The sequence below is a fragment of the Mauremys reevesii genome, linkage group 7 (genome assembly GCF_016161935.1).
Source record: "Mauremys reevesii isolate NIE-2019 linkage group 7, ASM1616193v1, whole genome shotgun sequence".
In the NCBI taxonomy this organism is placed as follows: domain Eukaryota; kingdom Metazoa; phylum Chordata; order Testudines; family Geoemydidae; genus Mauremys; species Mauremys reevesii.
In genome coordinates this window covers 116,545,690-116,569,779 of record NC_052629.1, presented here as the reverse complement: position 1 = coordinate 116,569,779, position 24,090 = coordinate 116,545,690, and the positions used below count along the sequence as shown (strand labels likewise).

The window sequence follows — 24,090 nt, the reverse complement described above, 5'->3', positions numbered from 1 at the left end:
CCTTCTAACCTTAAAGTCTCTGAGAGACAGAACTGGTGTAGCATGTGCGACCAGTGCTTCTCTACACACCGAAAATTCCAGCTACCATACCAGCCTCTTGGGAGTGCTGACAACTGCATAAGTTACAGCAGCCTGGCGATCGCTCTAGCTTATGTAGAGGGACTGGATCAGTGTACAGACACCTGAGAATACTTGGGAACTTTATGTGTTACATTACATAATAATAGTACCATCTAGCTCTTCTACACTGCTTTTCATAAGTTTATTTCAAAGTATTTTACAAAGGAGATCAGGATCATAATCTTTGTAAGCTTCTGGACAATTTCAGATAATTTTAAATGAGTAATGCATTTAGATATATGTTGACTTAAAATACTTATGTACAAATATTTTAAACATGTTTATATTACAGCTATGACAATGCCCGACGACCTTTAAAGTAAAGAGTCACATACATAAAACACTTTAACAAATACATTTTTGCTTCCGTGTTAACGAAATGTGAGAGTTTCCCCAAAATGAAGACGCAGTGAAACAATATGAAAAAGACAAGGTATTGCCCTTGATGCTTCTACATACAGCAGACGTTCTTAACTGGCTTTATTTATTTATTTACGTACTGTGAAAAGAGCACTTGTTATTGCAGAAACCCAAATGCTGATAAGATGATGAGAGGTTTGCATGCTAGCTGATGGTCTCACTTTTTCTTATCCTTTGTGAATACAAGTATCTATAACTAAATATTTCCCTTAGGGTACTGATGATTGAGGTATGTTTATTGCATTGAGTGAATTTATATATATAAATATATATATAAAATCAGCACAATAAACATTATTAACTTGTCTGAGTAAAATCAAAGCATGAAACACACAGACAGTGCTGAATTCTAATGATGCTGAATACCCATGATTGCACGGGGAAAGGATTTTAACAAGCCTTGATTTGAGCTTTGGCATCCGCCTCACAAATCACACGAAATGTTCTCCCTTTAATAGTGCTGAATATTGATAAATGTCTCTGCACGCCACAACAGGGAAGTTGGTCTCTATTGGCAATCTTTACCAAAGTGTGTTTTTTCCTTCTCAACACTCAAGGGTTTACCCTGAATGATTTAATTATAATTTTCCTTGTGTAAGACAAATTAAAGAGGAGAGTAGGAGTGTCATGCCAAAGCAGATTATTTATCTCCTTAACAGATTGCTGCGCACCAAACCCCAGAGCTGCTGCTGCTACTTACAGAACTGGGCTCGATGTGGGACAAAAGCATAGATGTAATATACATTTAAAGACAAAGTGAAGGAAAGCATTAACCCATTATTTCTAGCTGGAATTATATCATTTAATTAAAACAAAAGGTTCCTGTCTAAGTAATATGCACAGGGCATTAAAAAAACAAAACCAACCCTCTCAGCCAACCTCTCTCTTTTCTTGACCTATTTTACAAATTGGGAATACCCACTGCTCCAAAATGCATTTTGTTCACACTTGGGTCGCCTGAAGCTGTGCATGCACATCCAAGGGAAGATTCTGAGCATGGGTGGCTGCATTTGCTATTTGTCTCCCCTGATTAACTATAGCTGCCACCACTGCCACCACCATCACAAATCTGAGCTCAGATCCACCAATCTGATATGTGTAGCCAGACCCTTAAGCCTATGGGTATCCAGCTGCAGGACTGGGGCCTTAGCTTGGTGACTTCTGAGCATGGTTTTAAAAAAAAAAGTACTTATCCGTTGCTCAAATCCCTTTGTCCAGAACATGCAGGGCATGACAATGATCTCCAAATGGTTTTACATGGGTGCCTCTATCTCCACTGACATCAGTGGAGTTACTCTGCTTTACAGCACGGTCAGCAACAACAGAATCAAGTCCACCAGCTCAATAACTCCACAAAATCCAGAACAAAGTGCCCCGTTAACATGTGCCAGGAAGGAGGAGGATGGGGACAACAATTATCTCCCACATAACCAACTTGCATCCCTAAAGCTCACTCCCTGTCCAAAAGCCCAAAGGCAGGGGAGGAAAGGCTTTATGCACACCCTACAAGCTAATGTTACTCCTACTCGCATGTGATTATTTATTGCTGCTGGGTGATCATTAGTGTGTGGCTGTAAATGATTAATGGTTAGGGCATTTGGAGCTTTTCCAGCGTTTTTTATTGTTTAAATCTAAATCAGTAACTCCGGATTGGGTCAGATCAAGGCTGACAGCAAGTTCCACTGGTCTTATGCTGAAGATGCCCTGTCACCAGCCTCATGTCTTTTAAACAGGTGTATCTCTCCTGATAATCAATGCACAGATCTCACACGGAGCGCGAGGAGGATGCCAGCTGGGCGGCCCAAATCACGCAGGACTCTCTGGTTCAATACAAAGCGACAGACTATGGAGCACTTGTGCAATGTGTTCCCCATGTGAAAGACTGCTCAGAAAGTGGGCAGTCGTGTCCTGCATGAAGTCCAGCTTCCAGGTGGTCTCGAAGTCTAGTCCCATTGCAGTGGGTGTTACAACAGCTTAGTCTGGAGGTGGCACACGCACAAATAACTGGTGCTCTGTCTGCACGTGAAATGAAAATTTAACATGCTCGTCAGTTCCTACTAATACAAAAAAAAAAAAAAGGTGGGTTTGTTTTGGCAGGCCACACCCACCCCGGGGATCCAGCCAGCCCAACCAGCAGATCTGCATAACGAGTGGAGCTTACATTCCTCCAGTCAGGATGCTGATTCTCTTCTCCTCTCTCAACTCTCTCTCTCTCTCCTGCCCATTCTCTGAACATACCGGACATGAGCCACACACAGCCACCTCTCCCCCCTCTCCTGCTCCAACCCCAGCTGGCCTGCCTGCTGAGGCTGCTGAGCTGAATGGGTCAGATGAGACAAATCCAATCCTCAAGTCAGCCAAGCAGTCCAGCAGCCAGGCCCAGGGGGAGGGGGGAGGGGGATAGGGGGGGTGTAGGTGCTGTGCCTCTCTCGGCCTCCCTCCCTCTGTGCAGGAGTCTCCAGGCCTCTCTCTGCTCTTGCCAATGTCTTCCAGCTCTGCTCAGCTCTGCTGCTGCTCTGAGCAGCCATTGCAGGCCAAGCAGCGTGTAGGTGTCACCAGTGACAGGATCCCAGAGTCTAAAGGTCATGCGCGTCATTTTTTTGATTTTGTTCTCTCAGCAGTTCGCCGCGGAGCAGTTGCTGGGCCTGGAGCCGTTTTTTCCTCAACTCCTCTCCTCAAGAAGGAAGCTGGAAGGGCGCCAGCTGTACCATCTGTACCAACCGCAGAAAAGCAACTGCCCCAAACTATCCATAGGATAACGTGCTGCTAAGAAAGGAAGTGCCAAGAAGTTTATGTACTGCTTGTAGCCTACTAGCGAGAAGTGTTAGGTCTACATCGATGTTCAGAACTGCCATTCGTACACTTCCTGATACACCCGCCCATATCCTGACATCCCCTCCTACTTGAGTAAAATCTGCCTTGATGGGTTTTGATTGAACACCGAGTGCAGAATCAGGTCCATATACTTACTTCCCAAGCTTCACTTTTCAATCTGGTATTAGATGAGAACAAAAATACGAAGTCTATGTTCTCTCTGCTATTATTTTGTAGGTTTCTTCCCTCTGTTTGCTTTTAAATATACATCTCAACCCATCAGAGGGTACTTTTTTCTTATTATTCATTTGCCACCCTGAATGCAGGGATGGCACACAGATACTCTTTCGAAGAGGAAGTGAGTGAAATACATCTAAACAAGAAGAGTTTTGTGTGTCATGTGAAATCTAGGCAGGCACCACAATGCCTGATGAGACTGCTACAAAAACCTTAAGTGCATCAGCAGGCATTCTTCTGTGTATAGTCTCCTGCTCTCCTTATGGATAAAGATGTAATTCAATCACTGCAGCAAATGGATAGCATAAACCTTCAGTACCTCTTATTTTAATTCCCAGCTGTGTTTGTATTTTTATATTTTGATAATGTAGGGAACTTAATAGATAAACAACTAAGTATTGTAATAAACTAATATACTGTGTATTATAAATTCAACTGAGGTTTTTTCTAAGGTCTCTCGCTAACCTATTACATGTCAAAACCTTCAGTGATATATTAATAACTTCCTAATTAATTGTGTGGAATTTCACTAACAAAAACATACGTATCACCTTGTTTGAAAAGTAATTGCCTTCAGACCAACATTTATAATATAGTGTATAGACAAAATATTTTCAGCTCTGCTTTACAATAATATGGAAAGCAAGTTCCTATTTCAAAATGGATTCATACATCCATTACATCATAAATCCCATAGATGGAATAAATAAATTACCTAGGGAGGTTGTGGAATCTCCATCATTGGAGATTTTTAAAAGCAGGTTAGACAAACACCTGCCAGGAAGGGTCTAGATCAGAGGTGGGCAAACTATGGCCTGCGGGCCACATCCAGACTGTGGGACCCTCCTGCCCAGCCACTGAGCTCCTGGCCCAGGAGGCTCGCCCCCCGGATCCCCCCTGCTGTTCCCCCTCCCCGACAGCCTCAGCTCACTGCGCCACCGGCGCAATACTCTGGGCAGCGAGCTCTTGCCGGGCAATGTAGCTGCAGAGACGTGACCTGACCCGGTGCTCTGTGCTGCGTGGTGGCGTGGCTGGCTCCAGCCAGGTAGGTGGCACAGCTGCCTGTCCTGGTGCTCTGGGCAGCACGGCTGTAGTGCTGCCAGCCACCGGTGCTCCAGGAAGCATGGTTAAGGGGGCAGGGAACCGGGGGAGGGTTGGATAGAGGGCAGAGGAGTTTGGGGTGGTGGTCAGGGTGTGTGTGGATAGGAGTCGGGGTGCTCAGAGAGCAGGGAACAGGGGGGTTGAATGGCGGCAGGGGTCCCCAGGGGGCAGTCAGGGGACAGGGAGCGGGGGAGATGGAGTGAATTGGATGGGGCAGGAGTCAGTGGGGGGGAACAGTGTCAGAGAACAAGAAGCAGGGGGGGTCGGATGGGGAGCGGGGCTGGGCCACGCCTGGCTGTTTGGGGAGGCATGGCCTCCTCTAACCGGCCCTCCATACAATTTTGGAAACCTGATGCGGCCCTCAGGCCAAAAAGTTTGCCTGCCCCTGGTCTAGATAATACTTAGTCCTGCCATGAGTGCAGGGGACTGGACTAGATGACCTCTCGAGGTCCCTTCCAGTCCTGTCATTCTATCTCCACTGTGTTCCAAACTTAACTTAGGGAGGGACCTATTGTTTCCTACTAAGTGAGAGCAGACCCATTCCAATGTGTGGTCTTTAATTGTTTGAAAAAACTTGTATTTTTAAAAAATCTCTTAGAGTACAAATATGACCAGAAAAATCATAAAAACCTCTTCTTATTCAGCTGTACAAGAAGTAAAGATACAATCTAATCATTTAATGAAACCCTATCAAGTTAGTTTAGTACCCCATCTATTCCTCCGTGGAAACTATATCCTGGATGGTGTGTGTTATAACCAATACACTGGTTTCATATCTATATATGAATGTACACTCATATGAACATCAGAGTCCTTCCTATATAAGCTACAAAATTATTCCTACTGTATATAACAATATCTCAACAGTAATTTTCTCAAAGGTGTGGTTCTATATATTATACCTATACATAACAGTTTGATTTTCTTAATGTTAGAAAGATACACGATGCATTCATGTAGTTTTCTTATCAACATGCTTTCAATCACTGGAATAACTCCCAGGCTTGGAAAATATCACTCATCTACTTCCCCGTGAGTAAAAGGGTGAAGGAAGAACAAATCTATCCATTTCTGTGGAATCTAGCTTTCATCAAAAACTAAACATTACATTTCTAGGCTAGCGAAGAGAATCTTCTGAAATGTCAACTAATGTACACTGTACTGTCTTCCTTAGTCTGCAGACCCAGTTCCAGTCCCTCTGCTGCTGTTTCCAATTAGCAGCAAAGAGAAATGCAAGACTTTGGTCAGTCTCAATGTTACTACTCAGAATCTCTGTGGACGAAAGGGAAAGGGATCGTGTCAAATTTCACTGTGCTGCTTGGGAAAGCTATGTAGAAAACCAGAGGCTCCTTGGAGGAAGGATGGAGTAGCAGAGATGTCCTATTGCCAACAATTGGCAGGCTGGTAGAGGGATGAAGACTATAGTAGGGGCTTTGGAGGGAAGGATCTCCTTCTAGCAGCTAAAAGGAGGCGAGAGTTGATATGAAAGAGCAGGCTCCCTGGTTGGAATTCCAAACACACCTTTCCATCATGTCACTAGGGATAGGAACTGCACTTCTCATCAGAGCATGCTGTAGGACCTCATGAGGGGGGACACATCTTTCATATCAGTCTCTGACTAGTAAGTGTCTGGTATCATTTTGCAAGCACAGATAAACTCTGTTTCATAGAATATGAATCTTGGTTTGACACGTGTGTGTACGCGCACACACAGGGTTCAGACTAAACCTTAAGCCTGAACTCTTACTGTAACTTTCCAAACAAAAACAAGAACAAGAACTCTCCTTTACTTAGGAGCATATATTTCACTGTAATCAATAGTTAAACATACGTTAGAAGTACCTTATGGAAGTGATGCAGAAATGTCAGGGGGAAAAGAACCGCAATGAAATAGCCTTCACCTCAAGTGGAACCATACTTAAGAAGCATCTTCAACAGACAACCCCCGAATTAAGCCACCACTTTCAAACTACCACCCAGGCAAGTACAAATTAGTTCAAACTTTTAAAAACCAACCCTGTGCCAGTAATCTGAATGTACAGGTACTTTAAAAGAAATATTGCACTTCTTATCAACCTGGAAAATTCAAGTCTGTTCTGTTTTGTGGGAGTCGGTGAGTACAGAAGATCTGCAGCCATATAACATAATGTAAGACAAGGAACTACAAAATGGTAACGAGGTGGATGATGTATGATAAAACGGGTGGTACTGACCAACTAATTCTTCCTCACCCCTGATGATTTAAATCCCTAGGGCACATCAACAGTAACACTAATGCCATGCTGGAAATGTTTAAGCAATTATAATCTTCACATCACAGATCATATTCAAAACAGTTTTAATAAACTAATCATGCATGCACTGGTGTAGCATTCATCCAATCAGCAAGCCATACAGACCTAAACAAAAGGGCCAAATTCTGCCCCCTCATAAATCTTCTGCAAACTCACTGCAGTCAATAGCAGGAGAAAGCAAGGACAAAAATGTGGGCCAGGTTGTCGGCCACCCTTGTAAATAATCTCCCGTTAGAGTCACCAATATCACAATAACCAAAGATACTGATTTACACATAGATATATGTAAATTCTACCAGCACCTACCTCTCCCTTTTAGGAGTGTGGACCGATAGCTGTCCGTTAGTTGAGGCGTGTGGGTTTATTATTAAGGAGGTCTTAGAAGGTGCTGAAGAGGAGACACATGTGGTGGACAGGTCCAAACTGCTGTGGTTGTTGCTAGCTATTTCCTCTGCTGTATGAGAGCTTGTCACTTCTTTCCAGAGCTGCTGCAGTTCTGTTGGAATCATGCCTGAAACAAACAAATTGGATAATTAAATCAATTAACAGCTAATTCGGCCCTCTTAAAACAGTAATTAAATCAAAGAGTCAGTAAACAAAGCCTAGTGTTAGTTTTCTGTGGGTTTGAGTTTTTTTTTTTTTAAACTAAAGGCTAATACAGAAGTAACACTTCATGTTTCCTGCTAAATTGATTAGCGCCCAACATGCAGTTCCTATTAAAGCAAGATTTCTGGGGGAAAATATGTGCCGTTAATTAGTATTTCTAATGATTTTTGTACCAGAGGGCCCAATCCCAAAGTCCCTTCGGAGGCAGAGCTCCAAATGAGTTTTGCCGGTGAGATCACTGCAAGAAAGTGGGGCCCGGCTATACTCTACAGCCATCTGAAGAAGTTTTGTTGCATTTTTTAAAAAGAAAGAATTGAATACATTCTAATCTATTTTTAGAACCAAGGAAGATCTTCAAATAAAATTATTCAACTGTGTTATTATGACAACATGAACCACAATATGACTAATTTTGTGCTTTAGTTTTAAATGATGACAAATAGCTTTATTATTAAATACAGTTTTTATTAATCACTTTTAGACATAAATTATGAATTCATATTGTCTTCCTGGAATGCTTTTCAAATTTTAACAGTCAAATTGATTATACTATGATTATTTCATTAACACACCTATCTTTCTCATTAATTTTGGTTTCTAGTACTGCTCACTTAATTGATGGATGTGTCTATTGAAAAACTGTATAACTTTCTATACAAGTAACACTATTATTACTGTCATTTCTTAGATCAATGCTAATGAGCCATTCAAAAGTGAAATGAAAACATAAAATAAGCTTCAAGAAATGTTGTTTCGTAGTAGCGTCAAAATGGACACCAGCCTTATTTACAAGGTTCAACCGGCATTCCAGGTGAGAGAACTTTACACACCACCAGTGGGATAAAATTCATCCTTGGAGATACATCTGGGAGTAATATGGCCCAATGCAACCTGGACTTTGATCATATTATAAACATAATCTTTATTCAGAATGCATGATCTAACCTCTCACATCACAGAACATTTCAATGCTATTTCAGAACGGTATGGGAGAATAGAATAAGCAGAAGTAACAGCATCTTTTTAAAGAAACATATAAAATCCTGGAAGTTTTCAAAATAAATAAATAAATAAATAAATAAATAGTCTGCTTTAGAATAGGACTTCCTGGGTATTTAGTCCAGTGTTCATTGTTTCAGTGTGTTGTAACGTTGCAGCTATCCTAAGGAAATCTGCCATTTTCTGAATACACAGCAGCAGCTCAAACAGGCATGTATCCTACCAAACCTACGGTATTGGGAGGGGGAGGCAGTATGCATTATATTCATTTGAAACACATAATAAAAAATGCCAAGGTCTAAATTTAATTTATTTTTGTCATTTAGAATACAATGGATAGATAATCATCTCAACGTGATCAGCCAAACATCTTTACTTTGCTAAACTGTTAAAGATTTTAATTATGCTAGCTTTGGAGAGCACTGGTCTAATGAGGCGATAGACTCCAGAGAATCTAAGTGGTTAAGAACTGTGAAATGAGTCTGATAGGATTTTTTTATATTCACCGTGGATCGTTTGCATATCAAAGAGGAGTAAATTATTGCACGACAGACCAATAACCTTCCCCGCCTTTCTGAGAGTAGCATTAACAAAAACAGTTGGTCTCTGCTAACGGTTCACTGCAAAAAATGCTAAAATGCTTAAGTATCTGCAATTAATATATACTATAAAAGAAGCTTCAATTTATACATTAGGTGATCAGACAGTCTTAGGACACATCTATCGCTCGAAAGCCAAGTCATTTTTCTTTCATAAATATCAAATGCCAATTATATGTTGATGGATTTTGTCCCAAATGAGCATTTAGTTATTAGACATATTCAATTATTACTTGTCCCTGAAAATAAACCTCTGAGGCAAATTAAACAAAGAGAAAGGTCAGTACACAAGCCTATGTCCTGTTTTGCTGCATCTGGGCGATTATTTTCAAACACCTTGCAAAGTGACAGTGTGGGATGTATTTTTAGCTAACATGCTTGACAGGACTGTCTGCACACTAACAATTACCTGTGAATAGGGCTGACCCGTACGCCACTGTTTACTCAATTGCAACAATAGTGAATAGGCTTGTCTGTTGCTGATAACATATTGATATGAGACCATATGAGTCCACAACACTTATTTTTATTTTGGGGAGATAAACAAATATCTGTATCTGTAGACAAGTAGTAGATTTTTAATTGATGGTAGCAGATCTTTAGAATTCACCTAATCATTTTTGGATGTATTAATGATTCATTTGAAGACAAAGCTTTTAAGTGTTAAAGCAATAACCCCCTCCCCCAAATTCAGTAGGTTTGTTCTACACTTAATACACAAGCATAACTCAGATTAACATTAATGAGAATTATAGTCACCTTTCAATGTATGAGGGTAACGTTCAGTTTGGAAGTGGAAGGCAGCAAATGCTGTGTAGTAGCAACCAACGTAGGTAATAAGAGCCAGGTTTCAGGTCAGACGGGATTAGATAACAGAATTGTAATTATGACATCATATATACACACAAGTGATACCAGTTACTTTAAAATGACCAAATCATGGACATCACTTGGTTAGAAAGCAAAATTTAACACTTCAACAATAATTCCAAAGATGATTCCTAACTAAATTGTCAAATTAACAGTTGAAAGATATGCTTATTGCTCGTCAATCTAAATGGTTCTTAAATACAGTGGCCCTAAAAGTATCTTCCAAAATGATGGAACAAATGCTAAAAATCAAATCAAATATGGCAATTAACATAATAAATTACGTAATTTACCCTTATATAATTGCACGTGCAACCATCTGTGGTCACAATTATTTATGTCTGCAACTTTGCAATTGCGAACAACAGGATTTAGACCTATACCTGCCTAATCTGTGAGAGCAATCAGACAACTAGATGCCTCCATCCTATTATTTGCAGACCTGAAGTGAGATTTGCAGGATTAATTTTATAGCCTGATTTTGAAGAACTAGCCCTAATAGTTTAGAATACTGCTGAAATTGGGTTTATTTTAAAATTGTGGCTGCGTGCAGATGTAAAAATCCAGATTATAGACGTGTCCAAGATCTGCACGACACTGCAGAGATTACAAAAATATAACATTAGAGGATGTGCTATTTTGTATAAGACAATAGGTAAGTGCTGAAACAAAAAATGTAGTTTGAACAATGAACGAATTCTGAAAACCAAAACAAAAATTACATATAAACTGTGGTTCACTCCTTGGAAACATTTATTAATATTACAACTACTATATGCCATCTAGAATACGACTAGGTAGCAAATGCTTTAATTTGTCATGAATACATGTCTACATTTATTCGGGGTTTGTGTGTGTTTTACAGTATTTGTTCCAGTCTGGCAAAATATTCTCAAAGAAAAGGGTACACTAGGGATTCTTTTTTAAATTAAAAGGGTTTTTACAAATTATTTTAAACCATAACTCTGGCTCATCATTGCATTTTTCAGGACAACAAGTCTCTTTCGTTATGAAAGAAAATGCAGGCCCGGGTTTAAAAAATGTATGTTGTGAGGACAGTTGACAGATGACTGTGCATGGAACTCAATTTCACAACCCCAGGTATCACTGGCTCAAAGACAAACCGAGTTGCTCAACCTCTTTTTGTCCTTGTACCTCCATACCCAGGTGACCATGTTCAAGCAAGCAGAAAGTTGATTTAAACCTCATAATGACATCAGTTTTAAGCCATCATCTCTCTCTGATAAAAAAAAAAAAAAAGCGTTGTATTCCAACCTGCCTGAATTCTCAAGTTACTTTTTTTTTTTTCCAAACTGAGTCCCAGTTTCACAAGGGATGATATCAACACTATAGTTCATTTCCCCACTAGAATCAGACCTCTGAAGCACCTTTGTTTATATTTGTGAACTCTGGCATGCAGCTAGGCACCCCTTAGGTTTTAAATATGCTCCTTCCTAATGTTGTAAGGACTAATAGTTATACTACACTGCTAACCATATCAATCAATGCCATGACTGCTGAATTACCTACTGGTGTCTCTGATGTGTTACTGCACAGATTACACTTCATGCATCACCACATTCATTTCTTTCACATTACACATGAGCGTGTCTTGTCACTGCCCAATTGCCCTCTTTTGGACAGCTTAACTGATGTACTATACAATGAACCTTACTGAGCAAACTTAATAGTATAGGAGCTGTGGGAAAAATTAGAAAGGTTGAAGCTTGAGTCCAGTGGGTGTGTAGGAACAGCTTGCGATGTTTCCAACAATAAATCTGAAGGTGTAATTAATGCACGTTGTAACATTTTGCAAGTACAAATGGCATAGCCTACGTGCCTTTTTTCTGGACTAGTTCCATACTATTCCTCCCCACCCCGTTGACAAAGATGCGCTAGAGGAAGAGTAAATATCAAAGGCCCAATCCTGCAGTCCTCACAGACACAGCCTCAACTGAAATCAACGGGAGATTCACGTGCATGGCAAGTCCAATGTCAGACCTCCATTATTTAGGCAGCCAAGGCATAAATGACACATGCGGAATTTAATTTCTTCAAACTGAAGTTAGGAAAGGGAAGGAAGTAAACATGTGGCCCAACTTGGCCAATGAGGATTCCACCACACATAGGTATCTCCTTACGTCTTCCGGCAGCAGTGTGTGTATTTTGGGGGGAACGGGGAGATGGGGAGTAGAACTTCTTCTCTCTGTTTAAGTGAATGTATCTAAATATAAATACACTGCAGGGTTTAGCAATCAGTAGGAGCCTTGAGGCTGTTAACAGCTTTGAAGAAACTAAATCATTCAACCTGAGCTGACTTGAGAGGTTAAGGTGACTTTAAATTTAACACATTTTTTGTGGGGAGGGAATGAGAGACGGGAAGAGAAAACTCTTCAGAAATACCAGCATTATATTTTAAAGACCCACTCCTCAAGCCATGTCAACTTCTAACAGTCTGCCTTCTTAATAACAGCAGCCTGGGCTGAGGCTGCTCTCAGTGTCTTAAGACGTGTAACACAGTGAAAATGACGTAGAGGAGAAATAAACTATAGATTTTTAACCATTCTCAAAAGTATTGCTAAATAAAAAGGACCTACTAACACATTTAAAGAAATCTTTCATAACCTAAGTACTTCGGAGGAGTACTAATTTACTGCAGAGTATGTGACTGTGGAAAGATACATGGGTTCTGATTCTCGATTTCTGCCAGAATAACGCTATTAACTTCAGTGGAGTTAATCCTAATTTGCTTCAGTTTGAGAGGAGACTGGAGCTATGCCAGTTTATACCAGCTGAGGATCTGGTCCACTGTGTGTTTACTTGCAGCGGAATCAAGGATGAGTAAAGTAGGTATGGAAAAAACCCAAACTGTCCCACCTTTGCCCATATCTAGAGATAAAAGGGAATCAAACTCCCAGTGATCGGCAACATTTGGGTCTGAGTTTCCCATCAGGAAGGACCTGAAGTGCCGAAATAACATATGAAAGGCTATTCTCCTGCTATTCCGAGCCATGACCAAAGTGCCAGCAATCTTGCTAGCAAGCCTATTCTGAACATATCTAGATTTGTAGACCTAGGAGCTTCATATCCAGCCTTCTGGATACTTATGCAAACTCAACCCAAACTCCACACTGTTTGGCCATTTCTAGCGAGAGCAATCCAACACTTCGGTGTTGTGCTTCCCAGAATAGCTACAAACCTTCTAATGAGCAACCTGCCTGTCAGTTCCTTTCTTATCCGTTACTTTACCAGCCTATTGGAGCTTTTATTCCATTTTAGATGTATTTGTTAGCTTCTCTAAAGCCCCGAGATGGAGGGTTACGGCTGGTGGTTTCCAGACTGCACACATACCTTGAGCAAGAGGCTGCAAAGGCAGGGTAGCCTGGCCAGGCTGGATTGTTAGCAGACCTTGACGCTGCAAAGACAGGAGATGCTGTTGCTGCAGTTGTTGCATCTGTAAGAGCTGCTGCTGAAAGGCCAACTGCTGTGTAGCCACTTGCTGTTGCTGTGGCTGAAAGGGGAAAAAGGCATATTTGTCATTTCAGAACTAAGAATTTATACAAGGTATTTAAATGGCTCCCAGTTTCAAAACACTTCATCTGATTATAGTCAGCACCAAGAAAGGACATTGAATGGAGGCCCTGACCACTTCTGATTAACGATCCCAAGTCATTATTTCAGTAGCAGTGTTAACCACTGGGTTGTGGCCAAATTCCACATTGGGCAATTACATTCTTCCTACCTGAACTCCACCCGGAACGTCACATGAAATATTTATTCTGCATTTCTTGGTCTAAGTTGTTGTGTTCTATTGTGCTACAGAAGTTTCAACCCAGAAGTGGTCGCATTTTGGTGGTGAATTAAGCAACCCGTGTGTCGTCTGAAACAACTGGTGATGCTTCAGAACGAACAGCATGAATATAAATGGAAAAATCGCATTGCAAGGTCATATCATACTTAAGAGGAATGAAAAATAATCCTGTGCCATGCTCCGTTTACGCATGCAAGGACTGTCTCAACTATTAAGGCAACTGATTGGGTTAATTTATTGCATTTTCTATACTTGCTCTCTCTTATTCATTAATCAAGTTACAGTACTTTCTCCTGTATATTGAATTGTTCCATGCTATATTTAAGACTTTTACTTTCTGCACTTTGAAATTTTTAATTATTCTCACTATAAAGAAGACAGAGTTGCTGTACTCCACTGGGATTTGAACCTTGAACCTTTGAGGTGTAAAAGAACATGTTGCTTTTCTCACTATTGCGCCCGGAGAAGCTTTTAACTACTCTGTTTATCACTTCTGACATAAATAAATGAGAAAAAATCAGACCTTTGAAGAAGAAAAACTTCATCTAATATTGTTAATTAGCCATGACAAACGATGAAATAACATTGTAAATCTTTCACAGAAACAGCCACTAGATTTTAATTACATACATTCATAATTTAGCAAACAACATCTTACTTGAATGTGAGTGTTTAATATGTACTGTACTCCAGGCTTCAGAGTTCTTAATTTTGCTTCAGTTTAAGGAACCCTCTAGGTTTTGCTTCCATGCTCATCTTGTATTTTATTTGCTTTGTTCTTAAAAAACCATGAAAGGCTTTGCATTTTGATACATATCTTTTTATTTATTGTACAATGACAGGAGGAAAACTTTTGTTGTGTAAAACATCAATACATCATGCCAGTGTTTAGCAGTTCCTTGTGCTAGCCAAAAACAATTTATGTAGATTTCCTTAGTAATTATCTGAGTGATAGAAAGATAATACAGCGCAGCAGTACAATAAATAGAAGGAAATTATCTAATATCCCTAATCTGCTAGGAATCATATCAAGGTGGAGAGGTCTTATCCACATTATAGCTAACAATTACGGAAAGAAAATTAACTCTTACAAAACTGCAGGCACAGGCACTCTTACAAAGTGTCCAATCACCACCTTTTTTTTCCCCCTCCCTCCCCCACCCATTTTAATGCCTTACAATCCCTTTAAAGATCCTGAGTCAGATCCTCAGCTGGTGTGTAACAGTGAAATCCATTGAAGTCACTGGAGTGACAACGGTTTACACCAACTGAGGAGCTGGTCCCAAATTTTAAAAAGTCCCTGAAAAAATTTAAGGAATCAATTCACCCCATTCACATATGGAATGCTCCGTTCGGATCACGGGAGAGGCATCAGTGCAGTGATGAGAGAATAGACCCAGTCATGCTCAACTTGACATAAGCTTGGTTTTTAAAAAAAAGACAATTGGAGAAAGTTTAGAGTAATGGAAGCTATTTTTGTTCTAATCCCCAAATGGCTTATTTTATAGCAAACACCCAACCAATCTCATATTAGCAACCAATTTCAGACCTACCCCCATACCACTGAGAAAGTTAATTGAGTTCCATTCTGAAAAACAAAATCTACAGTACCGACAACAAAAATTTAAATAAATTAAAATTAAGAGCCAGCATTTTCATTTGTAAAACAGCATGCTCAAAATGATCCAATTGTTTTTCCTATTTCGCAAGTTATCAGATTAATGTAAACCACAATGATGATGATGTTCACGTTTGAATAATTTTTGGCTCTTCAGATATTCTCATCGTAAAAAATGATCAACGTGATCATAGTAAAAAAACAAAACAAAAACAGAGTTAAAATATTCCCTGGTTTGGACATGTTGGTTACTTGCCATCTAATGTAAATTAAGATTTTACAACACTTTATTTATATAAATTGACTGATGCCTGTTTGGTTCTCTTCTCAGCTATCCCTAAGAAAAGCTCATGAAAGCTCTCTACATTTGAAAAGCCAGGATATAAAAGTATACAAGGCCCATTGTCCAAGAAAGAATTTAAAAGCAACACACGTTGCCAAACTGTGCTCCCCACCCAGTTACCAAACACAGGATACAAGTCAGTTTGTTTACTTCTCACAATTGAATGCATACAAAAAAGGTCTCAGTGCAGTCCTGTTGTCAGGTCAGTAGTCAGTGTTAAAATGCTGAAATATCCTGATAAAACTTGCATTTTTGATCCCCTCCCATAAGCTTCTGTCAAAGGTCTGTTTTCCTTTCTTAGGTTACTCCCTACCGCCTAACATAAACTGTCAAAACTGCTGGAGGACAAACGGCCTTTTTAAAACAATTCTCTTAGCCCAACTTGAACACACAAAATGGGATTCTTCTGTTACCTTTATTTAAAAATTAATTATGTCCGCTGCTTCTCAAAGTCAGTTCTGTCAGGTATCAGGGAATCGGTTTTGGAGACTAGATGAGATAGTGCTTTTTTTTTTTTTTTTAAAAAAGCAAGATTGCAGTGAGTTACAGAAAGAGCTCTTGCAATCACTAATGGGAACTTGCTCTGCATCATGCTGTAAATTCCCCTTAATACAACGTAAAAGAAAAGGTCGCAGAAGTCCTGTGTATTGTCTTGGTTATAGGTCAAATCTCTCTGACTAACAGGGTTTTGGTGGTGGGTTTTTTTTTTTTTTTTGGGGGGGTGGGAGGGTGCGTAAACTGATGGTACAAAATTATGAGCCACTAATGACTGGGGGATACAGTAAGTTAATAGGCTTCTTCCATCTGTCAATGTCCAAGTTCAAACCATGTTAAAATCACAACCACCAGTCCACATCACAGAATTGCTAGCTTGTGACTCCATTGTCATTTTTTAGCACCAAAAAGGACCACCAACTGCATGCTAATTTAGTAAGAACACCCTCTTTAGCTCAGGAAAATGGGGCTGAAAAACCTGTGGGATGAAATGCATTGTTGAAACAGGCCTCTAACTAACATCGTCAGTAAAAAAAAAGTAGTAAAAGCAAAAGAGTGTTGGACCCTTATTCTCCTATGTCTATTATATTATAATATTCTTCTTAAAACAGGAAGGAGTCTTTTCTTATTGTAACTCTGGATAGTGCAATATCAGAAGTGTGACCACAGTAAATCAGTGTGTTACACATTAAAAAGCCATCACATTGTCTAACTTCCCTTCTTGCCTTTTAACACAAAGTATTTTTTTTCCTTTCAACTCCAAGCCATCATCTTTGTGTCGGAGATGCTCTCCTGTCTGACAACAGCAATTTAGAAGAGTTAACTTTTATCGTTCATTCTGCTGTGTAACTTTCCCCTTCAAATTTCTTTATCTGCCCTCTGAGCTCATCTGAACTTTCATGTTCTCCCAGCATGCAGGCTTGCATTCAAAACTATGTCTAATAGACCAAATAAGAGGTTAATAAGAAGTGGCAACAGAAAGAAAAAATACAATCTCTGGTAACTGATAAGAATGACAGTGGCAGCCCTTTATTGTTTGCCTTCAAATATAGAGTTAAAGATCTTTAAAAAACTAAATTTTGACGCCTTTGAAAAGAAAGAAGCACAAAATAACAACAGGGGGTTATTGCCTGCCAGCCACAGGGGAGAAGCTCCATAATTCTTATTCTCCCTTTTGAAGGCTGTTAGAAATCTGATTCAAAAAAGCAACAGCAGAAGGAGACAGCCTCTTGAGGCTATAGCCATTTCCTGTGATCATGCATAATGCGCTTCAAAAGTGGGTTTTTACCAATTCTGTTGATCAATTGCACCTCCTTCATATTCCCTCTTTTTTCTGCTGTGTTTACATCTGATGTGACTCAATGACAAGCACTGTCTGAGACTGTGAAACAGACCTGTCATGTTGATTTATGGGCGCATCAAACCACGACTTGTCCAAACTGAAGCTTGCAGTTCATTAATTAGAGAGTTGTGACTTTGAAGTCAGCTTTCAGACTGTGGTTTTTAACATTTGGCTTAATTTATATGCTCTTGAATGTGGATCTCTAAGGAAAAAACTGAAATTCCCTTCTTGTCTTTGAACTTCTTTTGACCGCACAATAATCATTTCTTTGTCCAGAGTGATGCCTGCATCCCAGAGTCATTAACGCACATTGAACTGCCACTGATGAGTAAGCCCTACTGAATTAGAAAAACAGCCAGCAAAACAAAGCTGAGAGCATTCTGCACAGTGATATCTCACAATTACATGCCTTCCCTCCCTGTGCCATTTCCATTTTAATTACTGTTAGTCCTTTAGATTTACATTTTAGACACTTTTTAATCTGTTCCTTTTTTATTAGAGTGGTGCCCATTCGCACATTGTAGTTAAGGTTGTGTCAGCGTTTCCACTACAAACCCCCTATTTTCAGTGGTTTATAGCTCAACTGTAAAAATTCACACTGGATTGAAATGTGCCATGGATGGTACAACTCACCAAATTTGAAAAGAAAAGAAAAGAAAAAAAATTGGTCGGGCCGTTTTTATTATGTGTGCTTCGCGCAGCATGCCTGCCACACCGACAGGAACGCCTCACCGCTAGGAAAGGCATTACACAGCACCTTGTGCCAAGAAGCAGCTTACTAAGAGGTGTCCATCCAGGCACTGATGTCACCGACTACTAATGTGCAGGTCCCTGAACATGGATCTACATAGTTTCTCATGTTACTTCAAGGAGGAAATTTGGTTTCTTAAATTTTAAATAATAATAATAATATCGCTATAAATGATGCAAAGTTCTGATTGTGATACACTTGCTTTTCTAAACTTCTATTTCAAGTTCAGACAGACACTTTCGGCCCTAACTTGTCCCATTGTATCTATGTATTGCAGTGACAACAGATCGATGTCTCCTGCTATTATACATATCACGTGTGCTGTAATAGCTAGGCACAATGTGAGGAGTTGAGATGGCCCTTCAGTCTTATCTTTGCATCTCAGATTTTGTTGGTCTGTGTCACAACAAATGTTCCCTAAAGGCAGTTCTTGTTCTAAGTTACAACTATGACAAATGTGTAATCTGAGCCTCTGCTTTGATACAGGGAACCTGCACTCAAAACCCCTTGAAGTATTTCCCTGCTTTGAGAGCACAGCATCTTGACTACTGCATCCTTATTTTCACCCAGTGTAAAATAACTCACTTCCAAAAAACACTCTCCAAAGACACTAGTCAAGATACTTGTTCCAATACTCACACCAAACAGCAAAGTGTGATGTTGTGCTATAAAACATGTGGCAGCAAGCAAACGGGAAGCACAAGAAAATAAAAGAGAAAACAGGACAATAACTCTAAAGCTGAAAGCTGAGACCTGATAGAGTCAGCTCAGTTGTGTAATCATTTATAAGATGAATGACAGTTTAATAGCCACTAGGCAGTCCCCCGGGATCTGTGGTTTGAAAGTAAAATGGGTATTGTCTGTACCTCTTTAGGCTGTTTTCCAGCATGTTGTTGCTGTAAAAGTTGAAGCTGCAACTGTTCCTGTTGTTTCTTATAAAACTCTTGAAGCTGCTGCTATAAAGAAGAGGAAACACGGTAAGTAACAAAGTGGAGGGATAATTCCGTGTCCCTTTTGTTGTAACACACAAACTGTGATTTGAAAAACAGCATCCTTTTATCTGTGATGGTCTGACCTTTAGTTTGAAACTCGACAATAAATTCAGTGCACACTGACTATTCTTGGCATTATCATTTGAAAAGTAATCTCCAAAATGAACGGATGAAAAACATACCATTTTCTACACAAACTAATTAAAATAAGGCAAGGAATGACCTTTGATTGTAACAACAAAGCCAAAATGCCCTTGCTGAGAGAGGCTGGTAAATCTCTGTTGTGAAACATATACATGCTTTCTAAATGATAGGGTTTGACTGTATTAAGTTTTGTTCAATACATACATAGGAATCACAGATAATACCCCTCCCCCTCCCCACTTCCCAGATGGATAGTAGATGTACGCAGTTTAGACATCCACTCAGTGAATGAATGACAGAGAGTGACAGTGAGGAAAGAGTATACAAGTTTAGCTTGTAGTGGCCTTTAAAGTCATCATGGAATTAATGAATTAAGGTTGTGCAGCACATTAAGATAAGTAAACTTTAAAACCATACTTCATTTGTTGCAAACTTTTAGCTGACACAGGCTCACATGTTGAACTGGGTACCCAGGAAAACTGATACTCCACAATACATTTGTTTGCTGAAATTCAAGGGTTAAGGCTTGCAAATCTGCCACGGTGCTGTTCATGAGGTTTTGAGAGTCCCTATTGTTCCATATTGGTTTAATAAGTTTTAGAACTGAAAACACCTCTCAACTATATTCTTTGTTTATTCCAACTAGTCAGAAGGAAGTGATGTGCCAAGGAGGATGCAGGTGTGAGCAATGGCGGCATCTGCAGGATTCTTGTTTCTTAAACGTGCATCTTTATGTAGCGATCTGGGAAAGGCTGTTTTAGTCCCTGCACTTCTGTTTTCAATAGCAATCGCTAGCTTTAAGTACAACAGGGCAATCAGCTCACCCCAGATGCAGCTACTATAAGATATGTGCTCCAGTATGTAGGCAGCTTTCACTACAGGAATATTTAAGGACATTAGCACACCTATAATAGCCATCTTACCAGCTGTAAAAGAAACAATTACCTGTTGAAGCATGAGTGCCTGCTGCTGCTGGAGCAGGACCTGGAGTTGCTGGGGAGTTAGCACTTGTTGCTGGAGGATCTGCTGCATTTGTTGGGGAGTGATAACTTGAGGTGTCATCATAGCCACTGACACTGGGACCTAGAGCATGAACACAGTGGGCATAAGACGTCAGAGCACTTTGTAAAAAGTTCTACTACAGTTTATTTTACGTTTTAATATTGAGCATTTATTTTTTATCCTGATAATGATTTGTCCATTGCTATGTCTACGGAACTGGTTCAGACACCATCCTGTTTTCTGCTGTATTGCTTACTTCTCATCCTCTGTAGTGGCAAAGTACTGAAAAGCGCAAGAGCTTTTAGAGCCCACTGGAGTAAACATGAAAGCACCGATTTTATTTTCTCCCAGCGACTGTCTTTTTCTCCAAAGCATTATTACAATGAAAATTATTTCAATATATGAATAAGCTGTCAAGATAGATTTATTTTTAGAAGAAACAGTCAACTCAACAGACACACAAAAAAGAAAAAACGATCTGGTGTCCCACATTGATGGGAATCTAGACCCTCGTAAGATAACGATTTTAAGAAAATGAATGAAAGCTCAGAGATGTGACTAACAGCACCTATGTTCCTATGCAATTTTAACAGAAAGACCCTACTACAATGTCTTTACCATTCCATATTCACCCAGCATACAGATGTCTTCAATTCTTTCATATTACGTGAGATACCATTAAAAGCCGCTTTCCATGACATTTCAGTGACAAACAGCTACAGTGATGAACTTGATAGCATTTCATATTTGCAACTGTTAACACGTTTCTGCACGGGCATCTCTGCAAGGAACCTGTACACTGTATCTGAAAGGATGATGTCTTGTTCAGATAAAACACTGACATTAAAATGACAGGCTGTCTTGGCCAAGGTTACACAAATTGTATTCAAGCGGATACCTAATGACAATGCTATGAATTCTGCAAGCTTTCTAGAATGTAATTTAGCTATTCAAAATAATCACTGCACTTGTATTTAATTTGCAGACTACATGAGAACCATTTTGTCAGTCCCAGTAATGCAAGAAGACTATTTCACTAGAAATAATAAAAAAAGGAAAAAAATAGAAAGAAAAAACAACAATAGAGCAAAAAGACAAAACCCATATGACTTTTAACAGTAATATTTAAGCACCTTACTTTTCTTTAGTTTCAAATCAAATATGTGACAGCACAGAACTAAAAGCAGTAAAGGATATACTTTGTTAAAAAGGATCTCTTGTCATCTCATGTATTACAATAAAAGGTAATAACATGTTTTGCACTTTCTCTGCGCACCACTTTTTAAAAATCAGCAGACAATAGCTGATCAGAAGATAAAAGAATTTTTAAAAAAATCTTTCAGAGTAGTAGTAAGCAAGAGAGAAATGCAGTATTAATTTTATGTAACATAATGTCTTAATATGCAGTTTATCTTGACTTTTTCACATGATTTGTCCTGTCATTTGCATAGCAAGCTCTCATTCCTAATTTCACAGTCATTATGCACTGATGTCCTGATTTCTCAGCATCGCTAATTTTGATGAACTAAAAATGGTTCCTGAAGGTCAGATTCACGTACAGTGCACATCCTCCAGTGCTGTTGTGCACGTTATGTGCAAGTCCCAGGAACTGCTTTTAAGACATTTGTTTGAAAAAGTCCAAGAAATGGTTACGCACTTTTGACATCTCATTTATATGGCACTGGAATGTCACCCAGGAGTTCTCAGTATCCCAGAGTGCTTCTGAATGTGCACTATGGTATACATCTGGACAACCCACCATAATATACAACAGACAGTCACATCTGATAACTATGAAAATAAAAATTTAATTACAGGACAGTTCCTAGTTCCATTGAAGTCCATGGTGAAACTCCTAGTGACTTGGTTGGGACCAGGATTTAGCTGTATGTGTATTTCTATAGTGAACATACTGGACAGCAATTGCACTACAGAAGTGCCATAGCAATTGAGACAGACCCTGAGAAGCCTCAATCATCTGTCAGTAAACTCATTAATTCCGAGTATCCTAATCCATGTGATTTTTAAAATAACTTCTTCAAAGTAGAGTTTGTTTTTTTTTTTTACTTATATTGGGTTGTCACCATACTAGCTTTTAAGCTTTACTCATCTTTGTTATTCCATCCCAAAAGAAGTTTACTTTTCCTTGAGGTTTACACTATCTTTTATTGAAATATGACTGAGCAAACAGAGAAGGAAGCATGTTTAAGTATGTTTTCTGTGCTATTCTTGGAAGATATACAATACAAATACTCTTCAATCAGATTTCTGACAACAACCAGGGATACAGACAGGAACAGGGTGGGGTGCTGTAAAACCCTACAAATCAGTGATGAATACTAAGGGCCACATTATTCTCCCCTTGGTTATGGATGGACAACTCCCACTGACTTCCACGGGAGTTGTGCACATGGATCTAAGGGCAAGATTTGCTCCTATATTTGAGAAGTGTTTGTGTACCTTCCAATGAAGAATTTCTAAACAGAAACTGTTAATACGTTGCTAAAACAGAAATGTTTTACAGGTAGCAGAAAACACGTATATGACATCTTTCAGACAGCAGGAGCGTGCTGATGAGCTCAACTTACTTTTATCATCTGAAACCACATTGTCACACCAGCTAGCTCTGTACTGCTAAAGAGGGCTCTGCCTTTAATTTATAAATGTAATAAAAGTTAGATTTACCCAAAGTTTCTGCTCCAGCATATCATGAAAATAACTTATGGAAACCTTTAACAAACATATTCAAATGGACCAGAAACTATTGTGTCAAAGAAAAAAAAGAGCATAGTTTAAGGACTTTAAATAGTTAAGAATTATGGCCTATATATCCACTCCCTTAACTCCCAATGTCCAACTTTTTCTTGTAGCTAGTCCCTAGTAATACTAGGAATCAAAGGGCATGCAGCACCAGCAATAGCCTATTATAGCCCACACTTTATTACCCATTACTACTGAGGTCATTAGCGGTAAGAGTGATTGTACCGGTCTTAACCTATTGATCATTGTAACTACTATCATTTAATCCCGTGTTGAATGTCTGGAAAGCTGCTAAAGGCACACAAGAGAGAGTGCTTTAGAGTTGAGAAATATAGCCAAAGCTTGGAAATTACACTTTGATTCATAAAATCTAGCCAGTGGTTTAAATCAATAGTATTTAAAACAGTCATGTAAGTTCTTAACTACAGCTCTCTAATATTTATTGATCCCTTTTTGAGTGTATTCAGTCAAAATTAAACTTTATTTTAAGATACTATACAATATACTTTACATTACTTCAGAGAAAAATATTTATTTTTGATATTTTGTGTGATAGTCACACCTGAACTGGGGGCTATACGTTAATTTTAGATTTCTCTCTCTCTCAACTGTCAATTTAAATGTGTTGCCAAAAACAAAAACAATTATAATTATAAACCTACACTGGAAATGGCATACCTGTTTAAGCACATGAAAATGAGTGTGTTTTATGAGTTAACAATGAATCACAGAAGGCAGTTTATGAAGAACTAAAATAATTCTGTCTTACTGC

The 24,090-nt window shown here is 39.3% G+C and overlaps 1 protein-coding gene across 43 annotated transcripts in view; it reads right to left on the bottom strand.

The window, feature by feature from the left end:
• Window positions 1-24,090, bottom strand: part of FOXP1 (forkhead box P1) — a 498,462-nt gene that overhangs the window by 72,552 nt on the left and 401,820 nt on the right. For 37 of the 43 annotated variants that reach the window (XR_005583190.1, XM_039482867.1, XM_039482868.1 and 34 more), the window contains 5 exons: window positions 20,502-20,639; window positions 19,287-19,376; window positions 13,412-13,571; window positions 9,950-10,000; window positions 7,293-7,497 (listed from right to left, as the gene is read on the bottom strand). Coding sequence is in view for 42 of the 43 variants with exons in the window: in XM_039482867.1 (XP_039338801.1) it covers window positions 7,293-7,497; window positions 9,950-10,000; window positions 13,412-13,571; window positions 19,287-19,376; window positions 20,502-20,639 (644 nt within the window). In the remaining variant the exon portion in view is untranslated. The remainder of the gene's footprint in view (window positions 1-7,292; window positions 7,498-9,949; window positions 10,001-13,411; window positions 13,572-19,286; window positions 19,377-20,501; window positions 20,640-24,090) is intronic. The other 6 variants (XM_039482899.1, XM_039482901.1, XM_039482900.1 and 3 more) reach the window with 3 other exon arrangements.